Source organism: Lytechinus variegatus, chromosome 2, assembly GCF_018143015.1.
Source record: "Lytechinus variegatus isolate NC3 chromosome 2, Lvar_3.0, whole genome shotgun sequence".
Classification (NCBI taxonomy): Eukaryota; Metazoa; Echinodermata; class Echinoidea; order Temnopleuroida; family Toxopneustidae; genus Lytechinus; species Lytechinus variegatus.
In genome coordinates this window covers 77,521,526-77,543,242 of record NC_054741.1, presented here as the reverse complement: position 1 = coordinate 77,543,242, position 21,717 = coordinate 77,521,526, and the positions used below count along the sequence as shown (strand labels likewise).

Sequence of the window (21,717 nt, the reverse complement as noted above, 5' to 3'; positions counted from 1 at the left end):
ACAATCGACTTGACTTCTTGAGTCGAGCTAAAAGTGCACTTGTCTAAAAAAAATAATCATCACGTCAGGATTGATTCTCGAACATTGTCTACATGCAAAAACTCAGTTCAAGTTCGTAATATCACCATATAATAACATTTTACATTACAAAACAGAGAAAATTGCGTTTGATTGTTTTTCCCATCAATTTAAAGCTAGTTTGTGCCCAACTTTGGGCTCTGATTTCATGAATGGGAAAATATGTCATACGTCATCGAACACGCATGCGCATTGTGCTTATTTTCTCGGAGCTAGCTTGGAGACGTCCAGAGATGGAATAACGATAGAAATAATCCCAGTATTAATTCTTCCATATGAACATAACATACTTTGCTGACATCGTCAATAAGAATGACCATAAAATATTGTTAAATCGTAATAATTTAGATGAATTTAGGACTCGATTCGAAACATTCGTATTTATTTTGATCGCATGCTAAATTGCGTCTAAAAAACTGGATTGTCATTATCAGGATTAATTCTCGAACATCGTCATGACTCATATTCCACAATCTTTCCTCACAATCATTATATCAGCATTGAATAGCAATTCAAATGATCATCCAGAGAAAATTACGTATTTATTCCCATAAATTTATTTGGAGCTCATTTTGGATCCAACTACACAATCTCAGGCAAGTTGCAGCGCTCTCCGTTGATTGCACTTGTTTGCTGGCGCTGACGTCAAGCACGCCTGTCGTTTCGGGAGAGTGAGTGTACGGAGCTGCGGACGGGGCTGGTGAATGGACTGCGAATGCTAGTTGACCGAAAATCATTCGGATCGACTCTGCGTGATTCATGTCTTTATTATTGTTTCATTTTAAACTTATATTTTGTCATCTGCAAATATCATTGTTGAAGATATTTTGGGAAGAATTCTGCTTTGGTCCCCAGCCTTTTTTGTGTGTTTTGTGATCATGGAAAATACAAACGAACTTTGCTCTGTCATCTGCTTGTGCAACGCTCACCCGGCCAACGCCAGCGCATACCGTCAGTGCGTAGTGCATATGCAAAGCGCATCGCATCGACGCAAAAACAAAAGACTAAATTTTCCCCGCCTTCAATATTCGATGCATCGATGTTCGATCGAATTAGAGCTGTCGAACACCGGTTTTCAAAATAATCGATATGACTCAGGCTTAATTTTTTCTGCTATTTTTAAAACAAAGTTTTCTTCAGGGTGAACTTCCTCTTTAACACATAAAATACAACAGAAATAGTCAGTATGATGGTGTTGGTTCCCTCATTTGCATACCAACAAGAATGTCCATTGTCCATATATTTTGTGAAATTATGCAAAACTTTATTATGTCATACCTTTCCTATTTTAAATCTACGTTTGGTCAATTTCTGTCAGTGTTACGCTGTTTTGGGGTAGATTTGCCCTTTCAAGCGAGGTGGAGGGGTGTCGAGAGATACAGGCAGAGTGGGAGTGGTATCTACCTCCCATCAAAATACATTAAAGGTCAAGTCCACCTCAGAAAAATGTTGATTTGAATCAATAGAGAAAAATCAGACAAGCACAATGCTGAAGATTTCATCAAAATCGGATGTAAAATAAGGAAGTTATGACATTTCAAAGTTTCGCTTACTTTTACCAAAATAGTTATATGAACGAGCCAGTTACATCCAAATGAGAGAGTTGATGATGTCACTCACTCACTATTTCTTTTGTTTTTTATTGTTTGAATTATACAATATTTCTTTTTTTACGAATTTGACGATTATGACCTCCTTGCCTGAAGCACAAAATGTTAAAATAATGGAATTCCATGTATTCAGGGAGGAATGAAACTTCATTTACATGACAATGACGTGAAAATCAAAATATTTCATATTTCAAACAATAAAAAACAAAAGAAATAGTGAGTGAATGACATCATCGATTCTCTCATTTGGATGTAGCTGGCTCGTTCATATAACTGTTTTTGTGAAATGAAGCGAAACTTTGGAATGTCATAACTTTCTTATTTTACATCCGATTTTGATGAAATTTTCAGTGTTATGCTTGTTGAATTTTTCTCTTTTTATTCAAATCAAGTTTTTGTTGGGGTGGACTTGTTCTTTAAAGATTGGGTGTAGACAACTACAAAAGATGGAGAAACAGTAATTGAATGGATCCATCTCCCATCAGAACATATCAATATTCAATGCTAAAATTCCACCTTCAATATGCTAATCATATCCTTCAATAGACCAAATTGGATTGCATAATTAAATTACCACTTACTGGGTCTAAATCTTTGCCCAATAAACCAGCAATTGGCATTCCCAACAATGTTTACCAGGCTTGGGAGAGAAAGAAAATTGACTGAGTAAATACTGTACTGTCTGTACCTTTTGCATGGAATTGTGAAATAGGAAATCAGACAGCAATTGGCTGGGCATTTGGCCTGGATACAGGAGCTTAATTTGGTTTGTGCAGCTCTGTATGAATAATGAAGCAGGACGTTAAGATTGACTGGAGGGTGCAATAGGTACTTCACACCTGACTAAAAGCTTTAACAGCTCTTCAGGTACAACACAGAAATCAATGCTAATTACTTCACCACTTTCAGTCTAACATCCACTCTCTGTAATTAAGAATAAAAAAATTCTGAGAGATCCACACTACTTGAATTAATTCAATCTCTGTGACTGTTCACTGTTGTATGTATACCCAAAATCTTATCACTTTTGTCTCATTGGCATTTCAATTTTAACAACATCTTTGTGAGGGATAGTAAATAAAATTTCTGTTAACCCTATCAATTGTTAACCAGTAAAATGCTCCATTATTTTTTTCTGTTACTTATTACATGTATAAACCTTAAGGTGATTACACGTAGAATACCCAAATATCAAATTTCCAGGAAATTGCAGAGGGGCTAACCCACCCCCCCCCCCCCTCAAAAAAACAAGAAAAGAAATGTCTGGTGAAAAAAATCAGTAGAGATATTAAAGATTACGGATAAATATAGGCCATTTTAAAAAACTCAAAATAATACTCTTGATCATATGACGTACAATACAGCCTTACAAAGAGATGTACATTTGAATTTATATTGGCTGGCACAGTGCAAGGGCAATCAAATTTAGTGATTTATAATTCTCTGGATATTATCTTGGTTCACTGGCCAATTATGCATTAACTTTGCACATAGTCTCAATACAATACTGGATCTGAGGTGAATTTTAATACAAATTTTGATTTTAGTTATTACTGAAAGAGCTGCAATAAAGTCCTATTTAATGTGTTACATGAAAAACTAATAGCAAAATTTTAGAACCTTATTTTAGTATATTATAGTATACCTTGCCACTAACAATATACTTCAGCAAAGCCTTTTCTCCTGCTAAAGCTTATTTCAATAAATGCATAATCACTGAACTCATTCACATCTCAATAGCTGTGTGTACATGTACAGTGCATGTAAGTAGTACTGGTATGCCAGCTGAATGCTGCACATGCATGTGTATGTACACAAAGGATTCGGAATGCTAGGCCAATAACACACAATGACAAGGTCAAGTTATGCATTTATATGCACTTGCACTTCATGTACATGTACATGTAGTAGAGGGCCTACATGTACAGAAATTACATTCTTATCACTGGGTTGAGTCTGTTTTTATTGGGGAGACCCAGAGATAAGGAGATTGTCCCTGTTTTAATCTCTTATCAGTGGAATGAATGTTATCATGATGTCTGACTCTAAAGAGACTGAAAAATTAATATGGTTGAGACAGGCAGAGATGAAGGAGGTTTTCCTTTTAGTTTGCTTCGCTTTTGTATACAATTGTGACAAATAACATTCATGCAATCTATTTTGATAGGTGATCACACAACAGACATAAAAAAGCCAATCTACATATAATTAGGTTGGTCATGCAACCCCGTACTATAGGTGGGACTAATGGCAATTTAGCCCCACCTATAGTACGGGGTTAAGCTTAGCCCACTTTCTTTTTACACAGCATTTTTGCAAAGTGGGCTAACCCCACCTATAGTACGGGATTATTTGGCCCTGCAAAAAAGCAGGGTTATCCAACCAATTGCGGTGCTAAGAGCAATAGTACGGGGTTAAGATCGCATGTGTAAAACGAAAGTGGGCTAAGCTTAACCCCGTACTTTAGGTGGGGCTAAATGGCTATTTGGAAACACCTATAGTACGGGGTTAAGGAAATTTTAGCGTGTGTAAAAAGTGTACGAGTGAAGTACTTGTACTACGAATGATCGACAAAAACCACTAGTACGGGTTAGCAAGTTTCGTATGTGAAAAGCAAGCATTCCTTATCCGGGGTTAGCAATAACAATTTGGCATGTGTGAAAAGGAAAAAAAATAGTAGGGGGTTAAGGATAGTACGGGGTTAGCGATAGTCCGGGGTTAAGAAAATCCTGTGTAAAAAGGGCATAAGGTGCTTTATAAACTATTAAAATGCATTATAATTTTAGAAGCAAACTCTCTAGGTGGTGCAGCACCAGCCCGAGTTTGCTGAATCTCGAGATTTTAGCCGGATGCATCGATGCATTATGGTCTGACGCCGTGAATAAATAATCCCCACTGCGTCTGCACCTGCGAATTAGCGAGATAGTTTGTAAAATAGCGTGCTATTTTGCAAATAATCCCAAGTTGACTTGGGATTGCAATCTTGAGATTAATCCTACGAATTAGCGCGATAATTGCGTCTCCATTACAAATAATCTCGAGATTGTTCAGATCGAGATAATTTGCCGGATCGGAAATAGCGCGCTAATTTGAAAAACTTGGGCTGGTGCAGACGGCCCTTCAAATTCTGACTTTTTATTTGCCTTAAATCTTTATTGTGGTTGACAAGATTTTTCTGTTCAAGCTTGTTGTACAGTCAGTCCTGCTGTCAGTGAAAATTACATAACCCTTTTCATGTTGTGATTTATGGGCAATAAAAAAAATTGCTATTTCTTCAGTCTTTGCATTTCGCATCAAACAATGAAAAACAACCTTTTCCCAGGTTTTTTTTCACGGATTCTGTTCACTCTTACATGGAAGTGACCCCCCCCCCCAAAAAAAAAAAAAAAATTACACATATCAAGCAGTTTAAAATGAAAATGGTAGTTGTCAATACGATTAGATGGATGGGTTCAGACTAATTTGATTGATATCTATGTAAACAGGAAAGTAGGGAATCCAGTAGGTGGTTTCAAACTGCCGCGATCACAAGAATCCCCGTTAAATTACGAGAACTTTTTAAGGCTAAAAAATACCCGTTAATTATTCCTGCATTCACACCGCCCCGAAACACATCCTTCGGGATAAGTTCCCGAAGTTACGAGCATGCGCACTGTGGTCTGATAAGCAGGCAAGGCGCGAGATTCAAATCACTAGCCCAGCAGCCACCCACGCCGCAGTGCCCTACGACACGCTGGGCTAAAAGTTCCCGTAATTTGCTTTCACATTGCCAAAATACCCGTGACCTTGGAAAAATCCCCATGAAAGTTCTCGTAATTTCGCCAAGTACCTTCTATTTAGCGGGTATTTTCTTTCAGGGAAATTACGCGTAGTTTGCTTTCAATTTCCCGATCAGAGAATACCTGGAACTGGCGAACTTCGAGGCGGTCTCTGAAACCACCTAGTGTCAAATATAGGCCTATCACATAATTTCACAAAACTTTACTTTGCACACTGACATGTACTGTTTCAAAACATTTCAAACTGAATTTGATCAGCTAGGCTTATTTCATAATAATAAATAGGCAAATTCCAACACCATTGCTTTGGATCCCTCCCTCCCCCCCTTGCAGGAAAACTGATCTTGAACATGTAACTTACCTCTGTAGATGATTTTCCATTATATAACATTTTCTTGATTGCCACTACTTCTCCCGTTATTGTGTTTGTTGCCTGTGGATAGAAACATAGAAATAAAGGTATATAACATTACATTCAAATCTCAAAATGGTTACTGATTTTTTTTTCTCTCGTCAAATGCACAACAGAGTTCACACACATGTACATGTAGAGATGTCAAATATCTAGCTATCACCTGATTGGATCGTCATTTAAAAAGAAGTCCACCCCAAGAAAAAAGTATATTTTTATAAAGATAATTTAAAATCTACCAAGCTGAAAATTTTGTCAAAATCGGATGTAAAGTAAGAAAGTCATATTTTAAAATTTTGCTTGATTTAAAAAAATGTAAACATCCTGGTCAGTATGCATACATGTGAGGGGACTGATCACATTACCAACTCACTATTTCTTTTGTATTTCAATTTTTATTATATGAAACATGAAATAGTTTAATTTTTGTCTTATTGTCATGTGAAATAAAAGTTTCATTCCTCCCTGAACATGTTGAATTAACATGGGGAATATCATTTTGTGCTTCAGTCAAGTTGGTCATCTGAAAAAATAGAAATATTGAATAATTCAAACAATATAAAACAAAAGAAATAGTGAGGGACATCATAAACTATCTCATTTGCATATATGACTGTGAATATGCATACAACTTTTTCGTGAAAAATCATTTTAGGATGTCACAAGTTTATTTTACATCCTATTGATTTGATTCATATTAACATTTTCTGGGGAAGACTTGACCTTTAGCACATGCTTGAAGAATGGCATGCTATTATTGATTCCCCTTTGTTTTATGTATTAAAGCTGATCCAAACTTTGAAAACATTTGTTATTATACAAGTACAATGTTTATAAAACATTCATTCTCATCCCTAAATAAGCCTACAGCAAAAAGAGGGAACAGCCAAGGAATTCCTTTATTGTATTATATTACACTACATGAATAAATGACTGCTCAATAATACAATGTAAACACTCTCTCTTGCTCATATTCTTCATTTATTTGTCTTGCACAGACAAATAAACTTTAAGGAAATACATTAGGTGTATGACATTCAATATTTCGGGATCGGATAGATAACTCGGTATCAAAATACACCGCTTGCCTCTGATACACAGTAAGGCTTTATCACAAGTGCATATGGCAGACAAGTGAAAAAGATATGAAAGCAAACCATCATCGACATACTGTACAGCAGGCCCCAGCCAAGGGGCTCATATTCATCACAACAATGAGTGTTTATTTCAAATGGGGTAAAATGGAAGGATAGAACAAGGGATGTTTTTTAGTGTTGAGGAGATAATAGGATATTGAGGGAAAGGGAGGGAGGGAAATTCAAGACATTGTTAGAGTGCATTCAACTTGATCTTGTGTGACAATAGAAGCCATGATACTGGAGTGTGCCTGATACCATGTAGTCAGCATACACAGACTCAAATTTTGAGTGAAGCAGGGGAAAAAATAATATGGAGGAATGGGGCTCAAAGAAATTTCACACCTAAAATGCTGAAATGAGCCCTGAAAAATAAATAAGAGCCCCAGATAATCATCCACTGTTATCTATTTAATTCATTTTTAATGAACTTTGTCTTATGCGATCATAAAAAGTAAGAGTAAGATCTATTTCATCAAACCGTAAATGTAAAACTAATCACAAGTTTATTAATTTGGGTTGGAAAAACAATTCACATTAATTATGATTTTTTTAAAGCAATTTTGGGGTTAACGTGCAGGTATATTACAAGTCGGGCAGCGTCGTACTGGTTTTTGCGAAAATGACTCTAAAGACTTGAAAATAAAAGGTAAGGAATGCATTTAAAAAATTTGGTGTCACAGAGTAGTCATAAGATTTGTCAAGAGGTTAACTTAAGTGTCAATACTCTAAAATTTGTCACCACAATGAATGTTGAGGGATCAAAGCAAAATTATACAGAATACAAGTTACAAGCCCTTCTTATAGAGTGGATAGACCCTGACATAGAAGAAACAATAAAAGGCCAAAAGTAATAAATATTTAATAAATTATAATATAGCATAAAATTATGAATAATAGAATAAATTTCACCCAAAATTCAGATATTGCTCCATATTCATGCATACATGCACATATAGAGTCTATGCCAGTGAACTATTCCAGCACAATCTTTCTCTCTCTCTCCTGCTATGAGGCAGCACAATGCCTGGAATGTGCACTAAAAAGCATCCATGGATGGCTTCACGTTTGGCAAATGTGCATGTCACTGGAATACATTCTCTTGTATTATGAATTATGCAGCAGGTCTATATCCGTGGGAACATGATGCTTTGGGCTGCATTTTGATTTAATATAAGCATGGAACTGCAGACAATACATTTGTACACTTTTTCATATTCTCCACATACATTGGTATCCTATTTTTCAGTCTTTTACATGTTAATGAGTACTTCAGTTTCAACTATTCATTTTTAAATTTTTCAATCTGTTGATGTTTACAAGTGAGTGTATGGGACCATGAACATATCCAGCCATAGTAGGTCAAAAGGACGACACACAGGCCCGTATTCTGAACTCAGATTTAATCTAAATCCTGGTTAAAGTTGTGGTTTAACTATGGATAGCCAATGTTGACATAAATCTTTCGCAGTAAAGGTTCAATACATGTATATCAGCTCTTTTGACTCTCAAGGAAGGATACAGTAGATAAGATATATGTGACCTTGACCTTTGACCTGAAAATCGATAGGCTTCCTGGGATCCATGCTAATATCATACACACCAAATTATATGAGCCTAGGTTAAGGTAAACTGAAGTTATCGCATAGGACGGGCGTATAAAAAGTAAACGATGTAAATAAAATTGTGACATTTTTATAGGTTCCCATAATTTTAGCACAGACCATGGTCTATTAAAATAAAACCCAATTTCAGAATACAGGCCACTTGAGTCAAATATTCATACAGTCTCAATGTTACAATTCCAAACAATGCAACAATGAAGCCTGTATCTGGATGGGAGATGTCCTGGTACTCATTGTATTCATTCAGCCCAACCAAAATGACCTTTATCTGCGACCTAATTTTTACAACATTGCAATGTCAATAGAGCAACAATAATAGTGGACGAGCAAAACACTTCCAGTCTGCCATAGTATCAAGCAGAATAGTCAGGAAAGGCCATAGGGCAATATACTCCGATCTAGAGGATAGCATTAATAAGAGAAGTCAGATGGCACATACTGTGTGTATTGTTTGTATGTATTGTATGTACTGTATTGTATTTACCCTCACGTACAAACAATATTCTAAAAAAAAACAAGATTTAAGAAAATAAAATAAAGTACAAACATGCTTGTGGTTGTGTCTGTGTGAAAATTTGATCCCTGAAATTGAAAAGTGTCGAAGTACTTCATGTATTTTTTAAGCAACTAGTATAATAGACTATTATTTATACTAGTTGCTTCATATAGAGTCATTATAAAAATAAAGTTTGGAACATTAATGAGTTGTACAAAATTTGAAGTGTTATGCTAAATAGCTACATGTATGTGTTTTTTTTTCCTTTTCATACTTATCTTGGCAGACATACCCATCCCCCCATCTTCATCCTTAAAAAAAATGACATAGCAAAAACACCAGCACTTGACACAGCTATTCTTATATCGCAGCTGCTATTGAAGCCTGGTGGGCATTCCACAAAGCTGTTCGTAAGTTAAGAGCGAATATAAGAACGACTGGTGATCCTTTGTTGTGGTAAATGGTATATTCATTGGTTATGGTTTAGCACGTAAGACGGGTTCCCCAGTCGTTCTTAAAGTCGCTCTTATCTTACGAACGTTTATAAAACGGCCCCCAGATCTCTGTCATACCTGGAAAGGGCATCTTCCTTCTTTCACGATCTTCTCAGAAATACTGATTTAAAAAAAATGCATTTTAGGGTATTCAATATATAAAGACTGAATAATTAATTCTTGAGCACATGTATGCTGTACTGTAACCAAAACAGAAACATTACCACTTGACAGAGCTTTACTCACATGATAGACGGCACCAAAGCTCCCATGCCCAATCTCTGTCATGCCTGTAAAGAGTTTCTCTGGGTCTTCATCTGAAAAGAGTCTTTGGACCTCCAAGTCCTTGATCTGTGCCACACGCGTCGGCAAAGGCATGGCTGCAGAGGTTTCTGGGGGCGCTGTTCAGGCGGAAGATGATGGAACAAGATGAACGGACTCATCGAATGGATTGGGACGCCTTGTGCACCCCTCAAGAATCACATCCAGGTTGTAAAAGAAAATTTCATTACACGAATCTGACAAATGTTTGTGGATGATAAGGTGTTTGATATTATTCACAACGTATTTACAAGCTAAAATAGGACTTCCTTATGGGGAAGATGAAGTACATAAATTTCCAATCCAAGGATTGTTAGAAGAAAACTTGAAGAAATATTTTTGTTTTCCTTCTCTAGCTGACAAGACTGGTTATATCATGTACATCTCTATTACACCTTTTCCATCCATTTTTAATCGAGTCAGAGGAAATCCACTTCAGCTATTCAAAAGATCATAAGATCACATTTGTGAATAAAAATGTGAAATGACAAGCCTATTAATTAGGCAACTCAAATGGCCACTCGATGATGAAATGGCCTTGGTGCGGCACAGCCCACGTGATTGATGAACGACTGTTGCTCAATCCAATGCCGATGAGCCTAGCAGACGCTGCTTCAATCCCAGGAATTTTGGACGTGAAGTTGTCCAAGTGGTCACACAAATACAGCTATAGCGCTTGGTATTTGTTCCTCCACCCGCCTGACCAAATGGTATCCCCCTCTCTCTCTTTCTCAGGTCGCAGGGAGTGATCAGGTTCAGAAATCGATGTTGATGATCTATCCGGGAAGTCCTCTCACCTTCCTATCTCCCAATGATGACCTCTTGACCAACTGCAAAAAAAAGCAGGGTATAATGTTCCATGAAAGTGTTGTTTGCAATATCAGAAAGTGTTTGATGGGAAAATATTACACATCTCTCATGAATATTTACGTACATTGTAAAGAACAAAGAGTATGACATTTTAGAAAATGCAATGTGGACGTAGCCACTAATAATCATTAATCCAAATAAAAAAGGTTCTTTTTTCAGGCAACAAACACAGGATAAACACAACCATAACATTATGTGACTCCTCTAATTCTAAATTAATAACATGCCAGAGAACTTGTTGCTACATACTATCACATGGTGCAAATTGGCATATTTGGCATGTTGAAAAAGCCCAGGCCTCTACAAAAATATATTTCATCACTTCCCCAACAGGGCCAGTGACGAAAAAATTTGCTTGCCCGCAGGGTTGAAAATAGACGGGAGCGACGAGCGATTCCGCCCTCGTGTGCTTTGGAATCACTCTCGCAACTGCCTAAAACTGCCAAGTACCAAGCGAGTCCCAACATGAAAATCGCTCCCATCCAGTCTCCCATTTACGACTGCATAGTAGTCAGACAGCCAGGCAAGCGCGCGCAGCTGCAGTTTTTACATTCATGCATCGTCGCGTTCTAGCATGTAACTGAGATGATTTTAGGAATCACTGGTAAAATGAAAAACAACCACTTGCCCAAAATGAGCACTTCACTTTGGGAAATGCTTGCCCGCACATCATTTTCACTTGCCCTGGGCAAGAGGTTTTGTCACGCCCTGTGCCAACAAAAATTTAGGCCAACATGCATGTTTACATAAAAACTTTGCATTAAAAGTTTAAATTGAACTTTATAATGAATTTTTGTCTACCATAAAGCCAAGACTACACAAATATGAAAACTATTTCAAGCTGATATCAATGTGGTTTCTTGAATGTAAAACCAGAGGCAATGGAGTGTATAAACTTTACACCTTTTGATGGGTGTACTAAATTCCAGACTCTTATCAAATTATCATCCAGGTTGGTGCAAACTGCAAAGTCTGAGGTAGACCAGAGTCAACACATGACACTACCCTAAAAATCAATAAAACCTTGTTTCTTCAGTGTGAACCATCCACGCATGCTTGTCCATGTCACCAAGGGGAATTACCTTACGAGGATGACAGGACAGGATGATCATGTATGTGTGAACAGTGGAATAGGCTAATTCATATTGTAAAACATAATACTCTTCCCCCCCTCCCCCCAATTTACATTTATTGCAATTTTTACTAGTTTGTTTGGTCAATGTCCTTTGATTTTCATTTGGTTGTTACCGCAGGGGAAGCTAGCTTGTTTGTTCTTTTTTATGATATACTGTACCTGGTTAAAAACAATTTCACTTTAATGGGCCCATTTATACTCGTGAAACCTTGATATACCTACATGTACATGCTGTTATGCATACAAGTATCAGTGTGCACTGTGGCCAATACATGTAGCATTGTAAATACGGAAGGTGCATGTAGAACACAGATAGAGAATACGGTTTTATGAAAATGGGCACCAATGATGTCATATTGTCATATGTGTAAAATTAGTGAACAGTCAATAGTGTCCTTGTATGTTTTACAAAAGTATATCCTAAAATGATGCTAAATCAGAGGCAAATATTCATGCAAAAGCCTGTCCATCAAGACTAATTGCATTGGACCATAGTAGAGGGAGAATCCTTTACACCCGAGCTGTCCCTCAAATGTGGTTGAGTGAAGTTTGATTAAATATGACTCTATGACTCAACATAGCATTCAGCAACGTACTCATCAATTGGTCTGCATTTTGGCTGCTGTGAAGCGCAAATACTCCAATGCCATGTACCGCCACGATTGAAGGATCCCCATCTTGAGCCTCCTGCATGCTTGTAAACCATCCCTCTATTTGCACATGTACACAATCTATGAACTGCAAGTACCATGTCAACAGCAAATTCATGATCATTGCACAAGCACAAATACCAGGGGCTACTACGATATATCAATTTTGAAACCATAGAATAGAAAATAGAAAAATTTTAATAGTAAAATAACATATTTCATTAGCTTGATGAAAAACCTTGTACTTATAATCTAATTATGGTTTATTACGTGGCAATCAATCATGGGCCACATTTAATCATTAATTATGATGGCAATATCAGGCCAAAAGAACAAGATTTTTTTTTCTTAATCCAAATGAACCCTATGAGAAACTGTTTTAGCATGGGTGTTCTTTTTAATTACATTACTAGTATTGCTCATTAATGCTCAATGACACATAACTATTGAACTTTACATCCCCCCCCCCCCAATTTCTGTTCCCTAGATGTACTCTATACATGTAGGTGTACAACTACTGGAGTTTGAAATAATTTCAACTGATATTGAACTGATAATACATATATTTACATGTATTTTATAAGCCAAAGTTCTTAAAAATGAATCATAATCATGACTTTAAATGAACTACAAATCAAACCAAGTTTTCATTATTGAGAGGGAAAAAATACCAGCTAGTGTAGTTGATATTCAGTATTTAAATACAAATGATAGAGTGAAATCAATCCCTCACTTTTGCATACAGCACTACAGCCCATAATATGCATACACGTATTGCTGATTGAAAATATACAAACAAAAATGTGTACCGGTAATGCAGGCTACAAATGTCTGGACAAACATGTGACCAATGTAAAAAAACAAACAACCTAATTCATCTTAATCTTTGATAACAACATGTACTCGAGACATTGGATTGTTTGAACAGGCCAAAGGTCTACATATACAGGCTATATCTTGTCATTATCAAACTACATTCGGTAAACAGGGGAGCATTTCATAAAGAGACTTTGACATTTTGAGCACAACATCTTGTGTTATCCTCCACAATATCAGTTAGTCAGACCCCTAGTTTCTTAGAAAATCAAACTCAAGAAAAGTACCTGTCAGATGAAATTAAAAAAAAAAACAGTCTCCAAGTCAGTTGTCAAAAATGTCCTACTCTTACATGTAACGGTAGTTATTGGAAGTATTAAAAAAAAACAGAATCTGGCCATGGAGAATCATTTCTCAATGATTTGATGTTTCCTCATGCAAAAACTAGAACATCCCAGCAAAAAATACCAGTTAAAGTGTGTTTACATAATACTAGACTTTGATGAGGAGATGATAGTATCATAGACCTTCCATCAAAATCACAAAACATCTCTAAGACCCTATTCTCACTACACTTTCTAAAACTAGTTTACTGGAAACCGGTTCAGGAAACCAAATTGGAATATCGCTTTTCACTTTGCTAGCGTTCCCATTTGATCACCAGAAAGCGGTTTTCAAAATCACTTCACGTAAAGCTATCTTGTTGCTATGGGAATGCTGTCAGTAAGGTGATACGTTTCACGCGAAATTAGAAACCATTGTGTAGGCATTCTACCCAGTGTGTGAAGCAGCGTGCTCAAAATGTGAGATTGCTTCCCAAAGAACCGTTGTGTCCTCACTAATGCCAAAAACCAGTTTAACAAGGCAAAGCGATCTTGAAAACTACATCGCAAGGTGGTTTCATAAACCAGTTTGGAAGATCGCTTTCAAGATCATTTTGACGATTCTCATTACACGTTAAACTAGTTTCCACTAAACTAGTTTTAGAGAGGTAGTGAGAACAATGTCCTACAAACTTCATACATCCTTTTAGAATAGTCCATGTGTGCCTGTTAGGATATCCCCAAGTATGAACCTGACTACCACTGAATCCAATTAACATGAAGTATGGGCTGATAACAAAGTTTAAATCTAAACCACATGCTGGGATTAGTAGCGCTTATCAATCTGTGATTTTAATGAGCAACAAGCAACTGCACAATTCTTCATACACGTATTGAAGGCCTCCATGTAGAAACATTGTAGCCTCTCCAGGCTGTGCATATAATCTATCAATACTGCAATCTAACTACTGATAAAGAATTATGTCATCTAGTGATAACTCATTTCTTACAGAAATTACAAGTGGAAAATCTCAAACAGCATAGTAACAAGTCTACGCCACTATTCCTGCAGCTTTTAATGGGAATTAAAGCAACCTCTTACCTTAAAGGCGCACTTGGGTTTCAAGGTTAAGTGACTTGAAAAAGACGGAGTAAAATAAGACAAACAGAAAAGTAAAAATTTCATAATTGGATGTGAAATTACTAAATTATGGCAATTCAAAAGTTTTGCATTACTGTAGATTGGTAAAACAGTTCTTTGCCTGACTTCATGAATACGCAACAAACTCAATAAATATGATCATACTCTGTTTATTCACCTTTGCCCACAAAGAATGTAAAAATAATACTGATTTTCTGTGTAAGACAATCACTACTGAAGTTTTTGTTACACAAGCATACCAAAACATGAAGTACATCAAATATGTAATTATAAGGTCATGTAATGAAATAAGAAATAAGGAAAATGTGGACATGACATCAGTCTGCCTAGTGCAAATTCATGAGGGCACGCTTTTATGGCTTTCACAAAATATTGCAAAAAAATCAACTTCATTATTTTCAATCAGATTTTGATTAAATTTTCCTTTAGATATTAATCATTATTTTCAGCCTGAAGTGTGTGCACCCTTTTAAAGTGACCAGCCAGGGGTAATTCATGTATTCTCAAGCAATTCGCTTTCTCCGGACTGCAAGCATAACCTCCAAATTTAGGACCAGCGAAATTGAAAACTGAACAAAAGTGGGATAGCTCGGCTGTTCGATTTGCTGCACCGCATATGCTGTGTGAAATCCGCTATCGCTGCAGGATCTGGCACCATGGGCCAGCAAGCCATGGTGATGGAGAAGTTGGAGGGCAAACTCCTCATCCAATTGCCCAAGCCGGCTTCACTGTACGCCGTGATTTAATAAAGCTCTGTCTCTTTGTCGGACCCACTCTTGGTAAGCATTGTGAAGATTAATATATACCCTTGCACTGGGTTTTGTCTTTTTTGGGGCCTCTAACGAATATTGTCGCATTCTGCTGTCTTTGCTTGAATTTACCTCACTCTATCTGTTGTTGCAGCATGTATGATATACCCTCACACCACATCGGCCCCCGCGGCAGGCTAGCTACATGTACATGTAGGCTGGGTGTTGTGTGATCGATCAGCTTCGTCTATTTTATAGCGCAGGCTGCGAATTTTCCGAACGTGTAGCCCCTTACTTCAGTCATTTTTAGATGTTTTCAGACACATCCAGAGATTGCTGAACTAGTCCGACGAACACGCATGACGTACAAGGTTTGTAAACAATTGAATGGGGCTTACGAATCGCGCATTCTACAGTATCTCTAGATTGCTTTCCCCTTTAAATAAGTAAATTTTCAGTTTTCATCTTCTAAATGGGGAATGAGGGAGTGAAGAAAAAAAAGGCACCAAAACAGAAGATCACCCATTCGTCGTGTCTCTACAGAGAATTGTTACAACAGTTTATCTTTTTCCGGACTGGAATCGAAAAACCCAATCGACATTAAACCAACCTGTTTACAGAGCGTATAATCTATTTATTAACTCATATTCCGCGTCGCAAATAAATGGATTTACACGGCAATGGGAGGTGGCTATGAGAAAGAGCGATGTGATTTATCAATAAACCGCATCACGCCTCATTCAACGGAAAATTTCCGGAATGCTGGATACTAACGCGAGTAATACAGTTTAACGAATCTCTGTAGAAACACGCCGATTGATTGCTGAAGTTATCATCTATTGCAACTTCAACACAACTGTAAATGGATATTTTACACTATGCTTGCTACAAGTTTTTATTTTGAACCCTTTAAAAAAATATGACTAGAATGCAAACATACAATCAATTTAAGTCCACCCCAGAATCATTGTAACCTACGACAAGGCTCCACATTAACTTTTTTTGGTGGTGGCCCATTCAAACCTTCAAATAATTTTTTTTGGTGGCCCGTTATTAAAGTTTGGTGGCCCAAAAAATATAAAGAAAAACATTACCGGGTAATTAAAAATGAATACAACAAACTTAAGAAATATTAATTCTGCAGCCACTACCACTAAGTTACTTTCACTTTGTACATCTTGTATGTAAATCTTGCTTGCTGTTATTTTACTTTGCTAATTGATTTGTGGTAATATATAAATTGTTCTATCACTGTAAATATGAAATGTTGTATGGACTTTTTTTTTAAATCTCCATATAGACACACAATGATAATGGTAAAGTGAATAAACAGTGCAAAGCAAACTCAGATAGATGTACAAAACAATGATTTTTCCTTTCTTCCCTTTTTGATCCTAAAACCTAGATTATGCAGGCCCCAAATCCAGCTTATTTTCTCTTTTTCAGCATATTATAGGAGAAAATCACAGAAAAATATGCTGCAAAATTAGAACAATGCATAAAAGGGGGAAACAAACAAAAATATTTTTGAATATAATAGTATTCTGGTATTGAAAAAAAGAAAATTATAAAATAAATAAGTGAAATAAAACAAAAGAAAGAAAATGAAGAAAGAAAAAACAAAGAACAGGGAAAAAATTTAGAGAAAAAAACAAAAGAAAATGAAAGAAAAATTAATAAAACAAAATTAATAAAAATGGGAAAAGTATTACTGTTATTATTATTCAGTAGAAACATTCTAAAAAGAAAACAAAAATGTTGAAAGTGAGGGGGAAAAAATGATGAATAGAGGACATTTTTATTGCCCATTTTCTAACCGATTACGATTACATGCCTATTGTTAAGCATTTTCAATGCACTTTTTAGGTGAAAAAATATAAGTTTTCATTCCAAAAAACCAGGGGTTTTTTAAAGAAAAGGTGACCATAAATTGGCATTTTTTAATATCAAAATTATGGTACCAGTATAACAAGGGAAAGTTTTTTTTTTATAATGAGAGACAAATGAGAGAAATAAAGAATAAAGTGACACTATTTATTGCCTTTTTCAAATAACCAATTACGATCGATTACGATTACATGCCTATTGAAAAGCATTTCCCATGCAATTTTAGGTGAAAAAAAAGTTTTCATCACAAAACAATCGGGTTTTTTTTTTTACATTTTTAAATTGATAGTAGTTAAATAATCAATATAAATCTTTATGAATAATATAAAGAAGATTTTTCAACGCAACGCAACTCTTTCTGCAACGGGCCCCAGGGGCCGCAGGGGCGGCGTTGCAGAAAGTGCAACTGTGACTAGGTATGTTGCAAAAGCGCCCTCTAGGTGAATTCTGAATGAGGCATTGAGTGTGCTGGCTAGAATTGCAGGGCGACTGTGGGGGCATTGCTTTGTATTGTTCTTGCATGTGAAAGGAAAGGTTATTCCCCATGGCATCATTGTTTTTACATAGTTGAATGTTTATGGCAGCCGTCTAGACTTGAAAAAATTCTCACTTGGTGATCTTGCGACTCTGTGTGCTACTGGAACTTTGGCCTTGCTTTCAACCTCTTGCTATTCACATTTACAGGTATCATCCCACTCTAAAAGGTATTCTTCCCGATAGAGCAACATTTAAACTACATGTATATTGTGGTGAAATTTGAATGAAATCTACTGACGCTAAGTGTGTTTTTTATGTCCCTGTTTCGGCGGCGTCTGTTCTTTTTGGGAGTGTTTTGGGGCACTTTCATATATAAATGCATGCGCATTGCCGTTTTCTATTAGAGCAACTTGGTCCCAATTAAGATCACAACTTTTGGCTTAAAAAACAAAGGAATACATAAGAATTGAATAGGCAATTTATATGACCTGCAATAACTTTATTTCTTGGGCTATTGAGATAAATGAGGTGTTAAATTAAAGGTCTTGATGAGCTCTAAATGATGCCATGAAGAAAACGCCTTATTTCTGAGATTTATTTTTTTGCAACATACCGGTACCTACAGGCTACCTACACACTAGACCAAAAGCTTCGGTCTCTGTTATGTTGGTTGTTCAGCTGAACTCCGTTGGCTTCACTCACCAAATACAGAGACCGAAGTTCTGGCGCGATCTGTACAGGGGACTCAATGGCCATATGTTTATGTACTTAAGATCGGATAAAACGGGGAAGTGAATTTGCGAGACAGCCGAGGTAAGTCACTGTTTTTGTTCCTTTTAACTTGATTTTTCTCCGTTTTTTGGCAATTAATGCCAAGAGGGAATATTGATTTGCATTTTAGGCACGTTATTTCTCAAAATTTTCATTCATTAAAGACAAAAATTGAGGAGCCCCGACGGGGGGATTTTGCATTGCAAGTCCCCTAATGGTGGCTGCACGATAGCGAGCCATCTGTGTACGAGGAGAAATTAAAAAAAATAATGTTAAAAAACTCCTCGAAACAGACGGCTGCCAGCTGTCTACCTACACACGGCAATCCTGTATTTTAGGGGTCTAAATTATTTTAGGTTGCTAACTTCAGTTCAGGCAACAGCTCCAAGACCGTTGTTAATGGTAGTTCAGTAGTGCGTGCCGGGTATGGCGGGCCGTTTATTATTTCTTCATTGCATACCCCCCCCCCCGGCCATGACTAGTCGGTAGTCCCGGGTCACGTGACACCCCGACGGCTTTAGGTATACCGTTATTCTATACCACCCCCTGGCTCCTATATATCGCATGATACCTGTTCTTCACATCAGCTTCCACTCAAGCAACCCGTGGTCATCCTTACAAGCTTTTTCTGAAAAGGAGTAGGTTGAGTGTGAGGCAAAACACCTTCAGTGTTAGAGTGGTGAGCGACTGGAATTCTTTGCCTGCTGAAGTAGTCACAGCATCAACAGTCAATCACTTCAAAACAAAACTAGACAAGTTTTGGTCTGCATGGCATTATGCTCATGCATGGGATTAGTACTAGTCACTGCATTGGCACAGCAAAGGACAAATAGCACAGATAGCGATTTATCCAAGCTAGGAAGACAACGTACAGTACAAGATAGACCTGGAAACCTGACTGCAGACACTTGTTCCCTGCTACCACCCTGCCTGTGGGGAATCTACAGGTAGGACTATGGTATGCCAATGTTGTACAGAGCACACACTTTAAAAAATCATTAAAATATCACCTTTGTGACCAAAATTACTAATTTCCATACAGTTGCAATTTTTTTTTTCATTAGCAACTTTTGAATAATTTTTGTATTCACCAGAGCGCTCAAAAACTTGAATTTGGGGCATTTTTTTGGTACGCCCTCTATTGGTGGAAAGTAATGTGGCAAGAAAATTTTCATTTTTTATCTCTATTTTTAATTAAGAAAAAAATAATTTAAAGAATCAAATTTAAATAAGAGTCAAGTTGTATGAATAATAGGTGTAATGGAAACTGTCAGTGTAAAAAAATCAAGCATTTGCCCCAAAGAAAAAGAGAAAATAAGCCAAACATTGTCACCCTTATTTTGCCACACATGAAGATGTAAGTGAGAACAAGGTTATATTATAACCTTGTTCATTGAATGAGTGACTGCAGACACAACTGTATATTTCCAGTAGATGCGGTATAAAGGTATAAATGATACCCCACTGGTAAATAGGCCTACAACTTTACTACATAGGCGACTGGCGTGTACTATACTAGTCCTATAATAATGGCATTAACGGCCCGCCATACCCGGCACGTACGTATGCACTACCAACTACCGTTAACAACAGTCTTGGAGCTGTTGCCTGAAGTTAGCAACCTAAAATAATTTAGACCCCTAAAATACAGGATTGCCCCTACAGTGTGAGAATTTTTTTTATTGAAATTGAAAATCAACTAAATCATGTAGATCAATGCGCGCAAATCATGGTCACCCCAACATAACATTAATGCTGTTACAGTACTGCAGGTGAAACATCATGTCATGACATGCAGTAAAAAGTGAATGTGACTACAGAAGACTTGAACTAAGTTAGTCTGTGACTCTGTGTCTTACTCTAGCTCTTTAGTGTGACTGTATTGTGTGGCATGGCATGGTCAAGGAACCGGTGGCGGTGGCGGTGCACAATTATACACAAAACACACTCACTCCGACACAGGATTTGTTACGGAAGTACCCACATACCATTATTTTATTCCACTTTCTAGGACTCATATATGAAAAATTATCAAAATAATCGATAGTTAATACTCACATCTATATCGCGGCTAAGCCTAAAAATTCCTTGATCGTAAGGAATCGTTGAAATTCATGTTGTAAAATCATATGGCTAGCAGTTCCAAACTCCTCCCAATTCGTACACTCCATGCAAGATGGCGTGATTATGCGCATGCGTGTGCGAGTCTCTCTGTGCATCCAATGTTTTTGTGAATTCTATTTATCTATCCATTTCTTTTAGTGGCAGATGAGAAAAAAGGGTATTCAAAAGAGAAAATCACCTGTTCAATATGGGATGTGGACACTTCGTATTTCCGTGTTTCCCGGAAATGGGAACAAAGAGAGTTGACACATATGTAGTTATATTCATAACTACATAAAATATATCTGCCCGATCCACAAGGAGGGGGGGGGGCGCCTAAAATTAAGCCGGCCCATGCCCCCCCTTAAGAGGCACAATTAAAATTTGTATGTAAAATTGCTGTTAAGATAAAAGTGTATCCCCCCCCCCTTGAAAGTGAAGACTTTTCCCCATTTTTTTTTGCTTGTCAAATCTTTTTGTGGACAAAATATCCTTATTTTTCAAGTTGTTTTTTTCTTCTTTTTTTCTTTTTTTGCTTGTCAATGGCAAATTTTTCCTCGGGAAAATGTGCCCCCCCCCCTTGGAAAATCATGGATCCGCCCCTGATATATATGAATTGTATAATATAATCCACACTTTGATTGTGGGCATCAACGGAAAGACAAGACAAGATCAGGGTCGTATATCTAGGAGCTAGTTACAGGGGCCTGAACTATACATATATATATATATATATATAAGTGTGTGTGTGTGTTTTCAAACACACTTTTTAGTCGGACTCGAATGTGGACGGGGAGAGATCTCTGAGAGGGGAATCATTGGA

The 21,717-nt window shown here is 37.0% G+C and overlaps 1 protein-coding gene across 1 annotated transcript in view; it reads right to left on the bottom strand.

Moving 5' to 3' along the window:
- LOC121409131 (serine/threonine-protein kinase TAO1-like) overlaps positions 1 to 20,992 on the bottom strand; it is a 52,154-nt gene extending 31,162 nt beyond the window's left edge. Inside the window, exons 1-3 of the mRNA XM_041600962.1 lie at positions 20,850 to 20,992; positions 9,877 to 10,781; positions 5,829 to 5,900 (exon numbers count right to left, since the gene is read on the bottom strand). Coding sequence (XP_041456896.1) covers positions 5,829 to 5,900; positions 9,877 to 10,008 — 204 coding nt within the window. The 5' untranslated portion in view covers positions 10,009 to 10,781; positions 20,850 to 20,992. The remainder of the gene's footprint in view (positions 1 to 5,828; positions 5,901 to 9,876; positions 10,782 to 20,849) is intronic.
- Between the last annotated feature and the right edge of the window lie 725 nt (positions 20,993 to 21,717).